At 36.2% G+C, this 15,180-nt stretch overlaps 1 protein-coding gene across 3 annotated transcripts in view; it reads left to right on the top strand.

The window, feature by feature from the left end:
* SLC25A12 (solute carrier family 25 member 12) overlaps nucleotides 1-15,180 on the top strand; it is an 86,534-nt gene that overhangs the window by 53,394 nt on the left and 17,960 nt on the right. For all 3 annotated transcript variants that reach the window (XM_058549245.1, XM_058549247.1, XM_058549246.1), the window contains 4 exons: nucleotides 7,964-8,045; nucleotides 9,318-9,476; nucleotides 12,590-12,642; nucleotides 12,889-12,969. In XM_058549245.1, coding sequence (XP_058405228.1) covers nucleotides 7,964-8,045; nucleotides 9,318-9,476; nucleotides 12,590-12,642; nucleotides 12,889-12,969 — 375 coding nt within the window. The remainder of the gene's footprint in view (nucleotides 1-7,963; nucleotides 8,046-9,317; nucleotides 9,477-12,589; nucleotides 12,643-12,888; nucleotides 12,970-15,180) is intronic.

Genomic DNA, 15,180 nt, shown 5'->3' with positions numbered 1-15,180 from the left:
TTTTATATCTGTATTTTATGTTAATACTTTGCTTGGTGTGTAATAGAGCTTCCTGCAGATTAAAATGTAATTTAGCTTGCAATTTAGCTTCTTAAGTAGCAAAAGACTCTTATCTGTGGCCATCAAAGTTTATTTCCATTATAAGTTCTCAGAGCCTTTAAAAAATAGATGCATTTATTCCAATTCATTGATTTATAATGAAATTTAATAAAGTTAAAAATTTGAGACATATTGAAATATTTAAAGAGCTCTTACTGAATTTAATTTTATAGTTTTTAGTATACATTTATAAAAATTTGCTCTTGAAGTTTGAAAAATTGCATTTCAGAAGGCGGTATTTTTCAGTGTTACATGTCTATTAATATAGCTTTCGCTGGGAGTGTCCTTAATTTTGTAATTGGGGAATATTTCATCTAGCTTATTAAAAACAATGTAATGAATTTAAAAGTCCCAACTCATTTCCTCCTTTCTCAGCCTTTCTGCTGCTCTTACTTTTCGTTTCACCCGCCTCCTAGAGGCTGTATCTGAAAGTTGTCTTTGTAATCTTCGGTGCCTTGAAGTCTACATCTCTCATGTTTCTTAGTCCTTAGGAGGGTGATGTAATTTACTGGTGTAAATTTTCTTGAAGACGGATTCGAAGATGATTTGCCTGCCTTCAGTAGCAGCACTGATGCTTTATGCTGGCGTGGATGGCCTCAAAGCTCTTGTCACATACTTAGGAAATGGGCAGTAATAAAAACCATCACTTTTTCCTCTTTCCCTGGGTTTCTGATTGGCATGTCTAGTGGTGGTGGAGTGCCTTCTCTGCCTTTTCCCTAACCAGTAGGATGGCACAGGGATCCAGAATCTCCAAAGAGCAGACAGAGATCCTGGGTATTCTTGCATTGTCCCCAAAGGAGAAACCTCAGAGCTTGCATTGTTTTTCCTCTCACATATCAGCTAGATTGGGTAGTCTTATTGCTGAGAGTTAGGAGTAGAGAAATAAAAATGAAGATTTAAAATCTATTTTCCCCTATAAATTACTGTAAAAACAACACCTAAGAAAATAAAACTCAGTAGAAATCATAAATAATTTTTAGAATTTCATAGAAACAGATTTATGAAGATTATTTAAGAGGGATTCAAATTAATGTCCCTAGTTACATCCACTGTAAAATCTGACCTTCTCTATCCTTGGGATCTGGTACAAGTTTCTCTGGGCCTCAGTTTCTCCTACAGTAAAGTGAGTACCTTTAAATATTTCCAAGATTCCTTCAAGCTCTTGCATTCTGTAAAAATGGTGTGAATCAAGAGATTTTTATTTTTATTTTTCTTTCAAAATTCTAAATGTGTCCTCCTTTTTCCTTGTAGCATTAAAACTTTGTAAGGAATACAGGCTAGGACCCAAGTAGAATAATATAAATATATGCCTAAGTTCTTACAGCAACCAAAGTAATAAACTTTCTGCAATTTTTAGAAAAAACTTTTTTCAGTTAATATATTTTAGATTTGTCAAGCATTCTAAGGCAGCCATGTAGACTACAAATTTAGTGACTCAGTTTTTATTTATTTATTTATTTATTTATTTGTGTGAGGAGATCAGCCCTCTGCTAACATCTGCTAATCCTCCTCTTTTTTTGCTGAGGAAGACAGGCCCTGGGCTAACATCCGTGCCCATCTTCTTCCACTTTATATGGGTTGCCACCACAGCCTGGCTTGCCAAGCAGTGCGTTGGTGCGTGCCTGGGATCCGAACCGGCGAACCCCGGGCTGCTGCAGCAGAGCGCACGCACTTAACCGCTTGCACCACCGGACCAGCCCCAGTGACTCAGTTTTTTAAATTCTCTAGACCGCAGAATTACAATAATGCTAAGTATAACTATTTTCATGTCACTTCCGGAAGATATTTTTTATTCTCTTATAATTTTTCCTATATTACCAAACTAGGAATACATAATTATTTACATTTCATATGTAGAGTATTCCCCTATAGAAATCTACTTGAAACTTAGGTATAAAATAGGAAGGACGGCATATTTTGTTGTTATCTCAAATTATGAAAGTTGTGAAAACACATGTGCATGGTAGAGAATCTGTGAGCTCAGAAATAGAAGTTATGAAAGAGGCAGAGGTTAAGAACTTGGGCACTGATAATGTAAGATCCTTCCTTTCTCAGTTTCCTCATTTATTAAATAGAGACACTAGTATCCATCTGATAGGATTATTGTGAGAATTACATGAAAAATGCACTTACACTGGCATGCAATAAATGTTAACCACTATTATTGTTGTGGTTGTTCCTCTTGTTGAATATGAGAAGCCTATCTGAGCAAGCTCCAAGTTGGGCTCAAATGTATATATGACATAACTCCTTCATCCACCCTCATCTATTTTCCTTAGGTGGGAGGGGATGGGAAGTGAGGAAGAATTATATCTTCATATTTTCTTCTTTATTGCCTGAAATATTTAACTTTTTAAATTTTTTGTGCTGGCTGAAATTCTACATTACATTTTTTAAAAACTTAATTGATGGATTCATATAGAAAAAAAATCCCTACTCCACACCATACACAAAAGTCTATTTCAGTTGGCATATTCTAAATGTGAAAGATAAAAGCTTACAGAAGATAACATATGAAATTATACAGAAGATAACAGAAGAAACACATGATCAAGAGATAAGCAAAGATTTCATAACAGGGTACAAAATACCTGTCGTGAAGAAAAAGCTTAATAAGTTGAACTTCATTAAATTTAAGAACTTTTGTTCATTAAAATGTATCACTGAAAGGATGAAAAGACAAGCTACACAAAAGGTAAAGATAAAGGATATCCAAATGGTGAAAGAAAGAGTGGGAGAGAGGGAAGGAGGAAGGGAGAGAGAGAAAAAAAGAAAGAAAAGAAGAAAGAAAAAAAAGTTTAGTATCATTAGTAAACAGAGAAAATACACATTAGAACTACAATTCAGTGCTATTTTATACTATCCAGATTGGCCCAAATTATACCCGGACAATGACAAGTGTTGGTTAGGAGATGGAGGAATGGTAACTGTCATAAAGCTCTATCACAACTTTGGAAACTATTTGGCAGTATCAACTACAGTTGAAGAGAGACATGCCCAGTGACCTGACAGTTCCTTTCCTGGGTGTAGTCCCTAACAGGAACGAGTACATATGTTGATTAAAAGACACCTGCAAGAATGTATATAGCAGCATTATTCGCTATAGTAAAAAACTGGAAATGATTTTCCAATATTCATCAACAGTAGAATGGGTAAATATGTTGTGGTATAGAGATGAACAGTGAGAAACTTGGAAATTTTCATTTGGGGAAAGTGAATTAAATAAAAGGAGATGGGTTGCAGAGAGAAGAGGATGGGACGTTTTTGGAGCCTGAAGCACTTTGGAGGTTAAAACCAGGTTAAAGGACAATTTTGGCCCTGTATGAGAATGGGTAAACAAACTTTTTCTTTACTGTGTATCACATAATTACTTTTTCAGCTAAATTTGGTAAAAATCTATAATGGACCTGCTTGCGCATATTTGTACTTTTTAAAAAAGTTTTTGTTTCTATGGGAACATGTATTCAAGCTACAGACCGCTCACATAAAGAACTTTTGGAATATAAGCTGGGTTGGATTCTGCCAAAATATGATTAGATGATTTTTCTCTCTATTGTGTGTATAGCATTCCTTCGACATAGGACTTTGTCTCTATTGTGTATTTTGCATTCTCGTGGATCTTCTTTGAACTTTGGATTCATGAGTAAAGAGAAAACATTACAATCCACTTACTAGTTCCTTTTTTTGGGAACTTTTTACCTCTGTCACCTGTGATAGTTTTACCATCAATGGAAGTCTGTTCTCAAAGAGGAGGAAATTGGGTTTATATATTATTTATTTATTTATTAGCCATTTTAGGAGTTTTATTTATTTATTAGCCATTGAGGCATTTAAATTATTAAAGACGTATTACAGTCTTGAACACAATTTAACTCCCCTCTTAACTGAGAGAAAAGTATGTATTGTTTAGTATTAGGGAGAATTTTTTTTTCTTTTTCTTTACCCTCGTCTCTTTGACTGTCACAGCTTTGGGTTTTAATCTTGTTTTGTAAAGCCAAGAAGACTGAATTGGAATCCAGGCATATTAAATTCATAGATGTGATTTGCTGACAAAAGAATTTTGTTTTACTTTCCCTAGCCTTATTTTGCCATTCCAATCATACGTTTTAGTTGATGTGAAATCTAGCCTTTTTTTCCCCCTCCTATGCTCAGTATAAAAGACTTCAGCTTTTCCTTCCTTTTCTTCTATCCATGAATAGCATGCCGTTCGGAAGAGGCAGTTCTCTTTATCGGGTTGGCATGTTGCATGAAGCAGCGTGGTTTGGGCAAGTTACTTGACTTGTTAACTGACATGACCTTGCTTTATCTAATTCTTATTTATCGGATGAGGTACATTTGACAACAAAAGCCAAAGAAGTCTCTCCTCTCCAAATGAGATCTCAGGTCATTTCCTCTCATACACATATGCTAAGAGAGCAGGTTAAAAATCATTTAAGATTCTCAGCTCTTATTTTGCTTTGAAAAACACTTAATTAATCTTGTTAAATATCACCTTCATGATCATAATCATAACCTTAAACGAAAGAGCACCTTTTCCTTTGGCCTATTTGCTCTCGGTAGGCGATCTTCTTAGTGCTGAGTATTTTCTTTCAGCCTAAATGCTAAAAATTCAGTACACAGTCATTAATAGGGATGACAGCTACAGTGGCATTCTACTTATGAATATTCATAAGGTGAAATCCATAGCATTAATTATATTAATTTACATACCCGAATACAAGTGAACCATAAGTTATAGTGATAGCTAAACCTAAAAAAAAAACCTTTAGTAACCATATATATTTTTTTACATGTATTTTTTAAAATAAATGCTGTTTAATAAGGGTAGAGGCGACGTTTCTTTCAAACGGCACTTGGGTATTTATAGTTAGAGATGTTTTTAGCTAAGAATTAAAGCACAATATAATCCTTCAGTTTTCATAGGATTTTGTAGGGCTTATAAACATTCTTTAAAGGAAGAGAGTATAAAGAAAATATATGTAGTTGAACACAGGAGAGATCTTTTATATGAATAAGGGAATTAGTGGTTACTTGATTCTTATTTGGGATCACCCTTTTATTCTGTTAGTTTTAGTTCAACATATTTTTTTGGAAGGAGACATGATTGAAAATAATTCATAATCTATGAGATTGAGGTTTGTTTTCACCCAGTTTTATGATTGAGAAACTCCAGTTTTGGAAAAAAGTTTTACGTGCATGTTTTGAGAAGTTAAAAAGTATATGTTTTGTGTTTAGTAGGTAGCATAACAGCCACGTTAATTTTAAAAGATTTTTAAATCTAAGCAAAATGCCATAACTTGAATTTCTTCAAAATGTGTGATGTTAAACATCATCTTTACCTTGAAGGTACAGATTGTGTTTGTTTTCAGCTATGTTGTCTTTGAAACAGAGTTATCAGAATTAGCTGGTTAGCCTCACTGTGTTCAATTAACATTTAAAAAACTAACTGAAGCATATTCAGGCAATATAATACCTTAAAGTGATACCAAATTTTTGCATTAATAAATGAAAAATAAAATTTAAAAAAATCATTTCATTTCATCTCATTCTTTTATAATTTCTATTTTTGTATATGTTTAAAGTGTATATTATATGTAATTTTCTAATATTTATTATTTAGATTTATATATATATATAATTAGTACTGTGAAACATGCATATAGTTTATAAATGAAATCATATATTGGGGTTAGGTGCTTAAAATCTTTGCCTGGCAGGAGTGTTCAGTCATAAACAGCTGTTGGAGACTGTTGACTTAAAGAACAATAGAGAATGCTTTGGGGTGACCAGGGCCATCACTCTGCTTCTTCCCCATTTCATAGTGAGACCTTTGGCAAGTCACCTGTCCTGTCCATAGTATCACCATCATACCTTTGTATGTGCAGTAGACTGACTGACAAAATAGTACAGTGTGGTCTCACTGTGGGTAGAAATTGCTAAGAGTCAGCATCCTCCTAATGGTCTCACAGGGGAATTTATTTCCAGAAGATTGAAAAACATAGGACTCCTATGGGCTGCATTAGGGTGCAGGTCCTGGAGTGCTTGGTAAAGTACTTTCACCTTTTGGGAGACAGCAAATCTCTAAACAGTCCAAAATTAGTATAACTACTATAGTAATAAACAGAACAAAAAGTAGTTATCTTTTTGGATGACACATTTTTTGCAGTTCTGTGAATGAATCAAAATTAGGCTTATACTCAAGGTTTTGTTAAAATATCCTTCTCTTTCCCTTATTAGATTTCAAATAAAAGTACCAATCTCAAATTATTAATTACTCACTTTTGTTACAACATGTAAATCAGGCATAAGAGATGGCTAGGCAGTTGCTTGGGCTAACTTGATAGGAAAAAATGTATTCCCTACAAGACCATGATTATGTCCTACTACGTGTAATTTTCCACCCTTTGTATGATGATTTCTCCCATATATTAAATACAGTTTTGGATGTAATAGATCTATACTTTCACCTAATCAGATTATAATAAAGTTGGTATATTGGGATAGTTGAGATTTATAAAATATGTAGTGATATTTTTTGAAGTAATGATGTTTTACTAATTGCCAGGTTCTCCAAGCATTTCATCTTGACTTTTCATTAAACATTACCTATTTTCCTTTTTACTATACAATTTATTGAACCACAACATAATGAGCTTTTAAAAGATCTCTGCCTACAGAGATCACAATCAAACATTAAATATTTAGATATCAGATGCTTTGGTTAAAACAGAAATGATGCTTATTGTGGTGCAAAATTTACAAAACAGGAAGGCAGATAAAACATTTCTATAGGTTCCTTTCCAAATTGTAAATATCTGGCTTTGCCATGTTTAACTTGGTTAATTGAGCTTTGAAGAGATTGTACAAATGAAAGCAAATCAGATCATTTATGCTGTGGGATACCTATGGAATAACATTCTGAATCACAATAAGATTTTCCCCTGTGCTTTAGTATCATAATAGATTTTACATTAGAACTATAAATGTGGCTAGGACAGTGGTTCTCAGCCTAACTACATAGCAGAATGATTTGAAGCCTTTTAAAAATGTATAAGCCTGAGGCCCTAGGGATTTAGTTTTTAAAGCCCTTCAGCTGTTTTCTTTGCCCGGGTAGAGTTGGGGAATACATAGTTCTAGGAGAGCAAATGCTCAGTAGCTTCGGTCACAGATACTAGCGATATCCTCAGTGGTTGAGCTGCAAAGCCAGAAATAAGGGGACAAAGGTTCTGAACCCTTGAAATAGTAGTTATTAAAGTTATTCACTTTAGACCAAAAGAGAAGCCTTTGACTTTGCTTTACGTATAGTCCTAACAATCCTAGTTATGTGATTTTTCAGGCCCTGAAAGATGAGAGGCAGCAAAATCAAACTAGGAGGCTGTTGGTAAAAGAAGTACTAGCTGTCAGGCATGGGAAAATAGCACAAACAGCTGCGTTAGATCTTGGTGCAGTAACTGATGGACATATGAATATGATGACCTGTAGTCATTAGAAATGGTAGATTATGATCAACATTCTCTGATTTAGGAATCAAGATAGTTTTTGTACATTTGAGAAAGATTTTTAAATTGTAAGTTGGTTAAAGTAAAGAAGAGGGAAAGATTTTATATCTGAAATGTTTATTTACCTGAAAGATTTGTTTCTGTAGAATGATAGTGTCTTTCTCAATAGTAGCAGATAAATGAGGCATTACTAGGCTTATAAAAAAGTGGGGGGAGAAAAGCTGCTGCGTCTGTTTGGCTGGATATGGTTTTTCAATGCTAATAATAAAGGTATCTATTTAGAAATCTTAAAATAGCCAAATTGTAGCTTTTTTCATTTGCTGTATGCTTTTCCAAAACTTTTTACGTTTTCTTCCTCCCCACAGCAATCTTTCGGTTTAGGCAGGACTGTCTGGCTCCAGGTTGCCGAGTCCGCTTACAGATTCACTCTGGGCTCAATTGCTGGAGGTGAGTGACATGTCTATGTGCTATTTCAAGCTTGTGTTAATGTAATATTATCTCACTAGACCGGGACAGATCAGCAAAGGTGCAGTTCGTTGTTCGCACGGGTCACGACTACGGGGCTTTCTGAAGTGTTCTTTATTTTCACCTGTGATCAGAGGACTTGTCCCAGCATGGCCATGGCCCCTCTGGCTCCACTCTGTCTTCAGGACGAAACCTCTGTAGTAAGGTGACAGTCTTGGATGCTGTGCTGCACTCACCTTAATTATGCTGGTTAGAGCCGGTGGAGGAAATGGAGAATAAAACTGTGTTTATGGTGTTGGGTGGGGGCAGGTAGGAAATCAAGATTTGGGGTACAAATCCCAGAACCTTATGAAATAAAACAACCTCTCAAAGTGATTCACTTTTGCTTTTCTGCTTGTATTTTTTCCTCTCCCCTTTTACTGGTTGAAGAGTATCGAGACTTGTAGTTTATTTGCTAAAATGAACCTTCCCTCCCTGCTCCTGGGCAAAATTTGAGACTGTTTTTGCTTAAATCTCTCCATAGAAAATGTGTAGAATCTGAAGTTGCTTTTTTGAGAAGAACCTAGCAGGTGTGATTAAAATACTTAGGAGTTTTCAAAACAAGCCTGAACTGATGAAACTATTATTTTTTTTCTTTTGAGTCTCAGTTTTAGAAGTTGCAAAGCATGTTTTGATTTTCAACATTGAAAAATATAATACTCTAGTTCATGTTATAAATTTTTCAGTCCCTGAGAAGTTCTAAAGCCTGGACTTCATTTTTTGAAACCAAATTCTGTACATAGGGATAGGGTCGTGTTGAGATTTGGTTCCAATATTATGGTTGCAACTAAGATTCATTTATCTAAATAATTTAGTAAACTAAATTTTAAAATTACAGCCACCTATGTATACATATATAGTCATTTTAAGGGATAACTGTATAATATTTAGGCATTTAATGGAAAATCTAAAGAAATAAGTTTTATATATAATAGTTTAATGTTGTCATAGAAAATTGAGTGTTGATTATCTAATGTTGGTGATGATTTGAAAATCCACTACAGTTGTTCTCTGAAACAGCTGTATTTATGGCTCCCATCAGTTGCAAGCCTGTCATCCTTCAGCTGTGTATGGGAGAAGGAAAAATAACATAGTCTTTTGTGAGAATAGATATTGTGTTTTATTTTCTAGTCCTTTGAGACGGGATTTGTTGTCCTTATTGATTCTCCATTTAATTGTGCTCTCTTTTAAGCCTAAAAATTGTTTTATTTGTAGCTGTGGGAGCTACTGCAGTATATCCTATAGATCTGGTGAAGACCCGCATGCAAAACCAACGTGGCACTGGCTCTGTTGTGGGGGAGCTGATGTACAAAAACAGCTTTGACTGCTTTAAGAAAGTCTTGCGTTATGAGGGCTTCTTTGGACTCTACCGGGGTGAGTAAGCAAATCTCAGCTGCTGAAGTTAGTGATTTTATCTCACCAGCAGCAGCTTTTAAATTGCACGTTATGAAAATCAATGCGTAGCCTGTCCAGTCAGATTAGGGCTGTTTCATTCTATTTTCTCATTGCTCATTTCCCTTTTTACATTCTTGCTAATAGCTAGCAATATTAGTCTGCAAACAAGGTCTTCATTTCTTCTTCCTGCTATTTATATTTCTTGGAATCCAAATCCTGTGTGTCCCAATATGGGTCTGTGGTCACCGTGCTCTTACAAACTAAGGCACGTGTCTGCAGGTAGAAATCAAGGACGACAGCTAAGAAATAGAGAGCTTCTTTTCTCAAAGAATTAGAGAGGAGAAATACACCTCTTCTCTGTGAAATAGAAGCCAGGCTGCCACTCGAAGGTGAGTTTGCCCTCTACCCACTTGTTTCAACTGAAAGAAATATCAAATGTTTTTGTCTCTTCCAAGGAGACCATTCATAAGTCTTTTCCAGTGAGTCATCCAAAGTTTACAAAAAATAAAAGAAAACCTTTTGGCTCCAAGTCTAATTCTTGCTCCTTCCTCCCCTTGGCTCAGAGGCACTGAGTGAAAGCAGAGAGATTTTCTTCTGCTGGGAATGTTACCACCAGCTCTGGCTGAGCACAGTGCTGTCGGCATCAGAGGCAGCGGCCCCATGCAGAATTCTCCCCACCCCCGTTGGCTTTGTAGCAACTTGTTCTCTTTGGAGAGGGAATGACTTTCATGTACATGTTTTCACATTAGAATTTAGGGTTTCCTTTGGGAGGGAGATTAATTTTTTAATCTCTTTGGGCGCCACTTGGAATTCTTTGAAAATACTCTATACGTACTCAAGTCCAGGGCATTTATGTAATTTACTGTACTTGTTTGTTTGCACACACGGTCTCATTAATCCCTAGCTCTTTCTGAGCTCTGTTGAACTATTTGGCTTAGAACCTCTTCCTTGGAAAGAAAGACTGGGCCTGAACAAAGCTTTATGCTCATGGACAGGAGGAAAAACACCTCTGGTTAGCATTATGTGCAGATATTCAAGTGAGAAATGTAGCTCGGATACACTTATATGTGAAGGAGCAGGTCATGAGGATGTTTATTTTTGGCAGTATGTGTAGCATAAGAGAAGAAGGTGGTTCTGAAATCAAACTAGGCTCAAATACTCAGCTCCTGAGAATGAAAGTAATTAATTGTGCTCAAATATTCAGAGCTCTAGCCTCTCTAAATTCTAGCTGTACAGCGTGTACTCCGTGGGAAGAAGTGTGCGTTGTCCAGAATGCAGATCTGTCATGTGAATGCTTGTTTTAAACTGTATTAAACCCTGCATATCTAGATTTTATTTAATAGGGAATCTGCTCGTTGAGTGGAGCTAAGGTTGTTTTTTTTCTTTGACATCTCTAATCTTTCTTTGTCAAATGATGACCTTTCTTCCTCCTTGGTGTACTTTTAAAGAGAATGTCATCTATTAGAAGGACCCTAGATATATACTGCACAGTTTAGCCTTCTCAATGGATGGATGCTTACAGAAGATTTCATTTGGGAGAAATGTCATGTTAATTAAATGGGTCCAGTGTAATGATTTTGGTGGGAGGAGGTGAGGAGAGGCAGAGGGATTGCTAGCTTTATTCAGGATGTGAGCTAATAAAATCAGTCCTTTAAATGAGAGACTCTTGTATTAGGGAGAAGATTGTGGGAGTCCTGTATGTGAACACTATGATTATTGAGATTGTCATATATTGCTTAGAACTGGTCCATTATTCTGTCAGTTGATTGACAAAATTGTTGACAGATTAGCCTAAATTTCTTTGCAGGAAATAATGATAAAATGACATAAATCAGTACTTTATTAAAATTCCGTGAGCCTTATGGAGGCAAGTTGTAAAACAAATACACATGCTGACATGGTTGTATGGGAGTTAGATTAAAAGTAATAGGGCCTGATAATCATGAGGGTTAGCAAGTTAAGACTGCCATCTGCTGATTTATTCTTTTAACAGTCTGCTACCCATTAAAGGTGTGTTCAGATTTGTGTTTGTCATTGATAATTCAGTTTGACTGACAGTAGCCTGTATGTATGATTACTTGCTGGCTCTCAACTCATAGAAAATCACTCAGCAGTATCCTCAAAGTAGGGCTTAAGATCAGCAGTGAGCGTGCAAACACATACATAACTCCCCCTTGGCTGGGTGATTTAAAGGATATAAAATGTTTATTGTTAGCATCTTTAAAAAAATCTATGCAAGAAACGTGCTAACAATTTGGATAATCTGTATGCTTTAGAAAGCTGAGCTCTATGAATATCTACAGATGTTGAATTGTTTATATGTTTTTTTCTTTTCCAGTTTGCAGCCAGCCTGGGAAATTTAACTTTCTAAGAATAATGATTTCCTTTGTTTTAAGAGGGTTCTTTTGAAATGTCTTAAGTTTGACATATATTAGTAAATAATACAATAGGCATATGTTTTTGCTTGTAGAAGATACCCATTAAATGATACTTAAACTGCATTTTTCTTTGCAGTTTTGGCTTCCTTTTAAATAAATGAGTACTGAATTCTGAGTTTCTCTAAGGAGAAAATTATGGGAGTTGGTATTCTGTAATAACAAAGCAACTGTATGCTGTTACACAGGTAGCATCATCTGTGGCAAAATCTGGGTCTACTTTACAGCACGCTTTGCAGAGCTTTTCCAAGCATATAACACTGACTTCTTTAAAGTGTCTGTGTATGTTTGTATGGTGTTGGTTGTAAAGAGAGGGAATTTGGTTACATTTTTATTGACAGTGTTCCTGGAATAGGGAAGATCCATGGGCTCCATTCCTTCCTCATGTACTTTTTGGGAGGTGTTAGATAACTAGGCTTTAAAGGAAGCATACTTAAGAAAAGAATTGTTAGCCTTGAGGAAGCATAACATTATATTTCACGTAAATAATTATTACATACATATACAGAGTGTTTAGGATAATCCATTTTTTCCCATTTTAATGAAAACTCTAAAATGTTTGATGGGTAAATAATATGGGGAAAACCATCCCTTGTTGGGCTTGTATATTCATGTCTAGTACATCTATGTTGCTAACGATTCTCTCTGTTTACCTAGGTCTGATACCACAGCTTATAGGGGTTGCTCCAGAAAAGGCCATTAAACTGACTGTAAGTGTCTTTCTCATTGAATTTATGTCATTGGTTTAGATTATCATTAAGCCAAAAATGAAAAATGATGCTACTGAGACTGGTCCACTATCAAGGCATTTGTAAAATTTTAAATTTATATGTAAACTTTTGATAATTTTTAATTTTATCATGAGACAAATATTTTGCTGACTTGGAAAACTAATAACATGCCAGTAGAGGAAATGGTTGGGAATTCTGGTTAACTGATGTTGTCTTTCTATTTAGGTTAATGATTTTGTCCGGGACAAATTTACCAGAAGAGATGGCTCCATTCCACTTTTAGCAGAAATTCTTGCTGGAGGTTGTGTAAGTATTAATTCTGGGCATTTCTTGTGGCAAATATGTTCTTTTAACCTTTATACATGTTAGATATAATATCTGAGTGACATTCTCCCTGAACTCAAGGGATTCTAAGCAGATTTTCTCAGTGATCATATGGAATGATTTTTTAATTTCATTGCATCATCTAAGTGCTTCTGAGTGCAGAAAAGAAGTAGTATTTTTGTCAGCTTAGTCTCTTAGAAGCTCCTGATCCCTTATCTTCCACATTTTTTAAAGTTCTACTTCTGATTCTTCTTAAATATCACAGAAAATAGAGTAGTAGGTAGAGTTACCCTACATTTATATTGACTGGAACTTTAAAATAAATGTGAGATGGCTGATTTGGACCTTATATTTTAGGTGTAGGACTGAGTAAGCCATTGTGTTATAATTATAATTTTCCTTCTTTAGGGACCAGAAGGTATAGCAAAGAACCATAACTATGTTGAGGCTATTGACAATTTGAATGCAGAGATTCAGATTATATTTACTTAGAGCACAAAGGTTTCTATCTTTAAAGTGTGAGCGTGACGTTGGATTTAGATCAATTCTTAAATCTAAGTGTGCTGCTCAACTAATTTTATTTGTGGTGTTCATTTCACGTTTGGTAATATGTGATTTGTTTAAGCCTGACTTAGTCTATTTTGTCCCTGAAACCCTTAATAACTTCCAGCTGAATTGGCTGACAATCTTGGCTAAACCCTCCTCAGTTGCTTGTGGAACCTGAGGTGATGAGGTCGATAACCTTTGCAGCTTTTAGTTCGGAGAAGATGCCCTCAGGGTCAGAGAGAGAGGCTGCTCTGGATTCTCCTTGATGAGATTTGTCAGCCTGGCACATACCTGCGTCCTCACCTTTCTGTAACCGAAGTTCCTATAAGAGGTGGCTAGGTGTGTGTGTGTGGGTGTGGGTGTGGGGGTGTGGGTGTGTACATGCATTTGCGTGTATGCCTGCATGCATGCCCCCACGTGCATTCTCAGGAGGAAAACTCACCTCTTTGGCTGACTTGCTTTGTTCGTGAAGGACAAATAATAGACATAGAATAAAACCTTTGCTTCAGCAGATCACCAAAAATGTAGTTTCTCCTCTTCCTTTATGCCAATTAGACGTTGTAATTGTTTCTCTTCTAATGAGAGAAGCTTTTCAAATCATAACTATTCTTTTTCTCCTTGGTTTTAGTTTCAGTTTGGTTAAGAAGTTTCCTGATTCAGTTTTGCCACAGCACGTGCATAAATTTGCCAAACATTTCCTAAGTGATGTTCTTTCTCTTCTGTGTAGCTAATTATTTCTGTTTCCATTTGTAATATCTAGAGGTTTTTGCCCATGAAGCTGACCTGTTCTCATGTCTGACATGTGACCTAAGTCGTTAAACCATAATCAGATATGTGGTTCCTTTGTTCTTCCTAGTTATGGACCCTGTTTCTGGGTTTGAACTTTGGGAATTTCTTTTGAAGTCTGGGGTGCCTTGAGGGTTGTGCTGACACTCTAAATCTCTTCCTTAATCATGACGCATTTCTGGAAGCTTTGATGGATTGTCTAGCAGGAAATTGACAGCATGAAAAATAGTCAGATTGGGCTCTAGGCAGAACGATTAGGTTGTCTGCCGTCCTGCACCTCGAACATGTTCTGCTTCCCTGTTCCCTCTAAACCTCTTCCTTCAGGGAGGAAAAAAATATGCAATTATTGAGTTTCTATGTATTCTATGTATTTCAACATAGAATAAAACCTTAAAGAAAGGATGCGTCTCTGCTTCTGGACCGTCAGGCACTGTGGAGTACAGGAATACTCTCTCTACTGAGTGAAGCCTGGTAGGCAGCCACCAGGTAAACACTGGGAAGAGTGGCTGCCCATGAGCCTGCTCACGAGAACCCTCACCGTCCTGGGCGGTGGTGGTGATGTAATGCGCAGTGTCCCTGTGGGTGTTTGGCTGAATGCTGTCAGAGCCACCAGGTGACAAGAGTGCTGCTGTTCTTCCAAAGATCACTCCATTTTAAAGATGTACTTAGTGTGCTAACCTAATGCAGGTTAATTCAGAAGAAAAGCTCAAACTGAGCAGTCAGTATTGGCTTTATAGGTTTTTTTTCCTCAGCAGAAAGAACAGCTAGGTCCTGGGCTTTGAGTTTCCTATGTAAGGGAGGGAAATTCTACTGCTATGAAAATGACTATGCTGCCCTTTAGGAAAAATGGTGTGCACAGAC

The sequence above is a fragment of the Diceros bicornis genome, chromosome 10, assembly GCF_020826845.1.
Source record: "Diceros bicornis minor isolate mBicDic1 chromosome 10, mDicBic1.mat.cur, whole genome shotgun sequence".
Lineage (NCBI taxonomy): Eukaryota > Metazoa > Chordata > Mammalia > Perissodactyla > Rhinocerotidae > Diceros > Diceros bicornis.
This window is presented reverse-complemented; position numbering and strand designations above follow the sequence as displayed.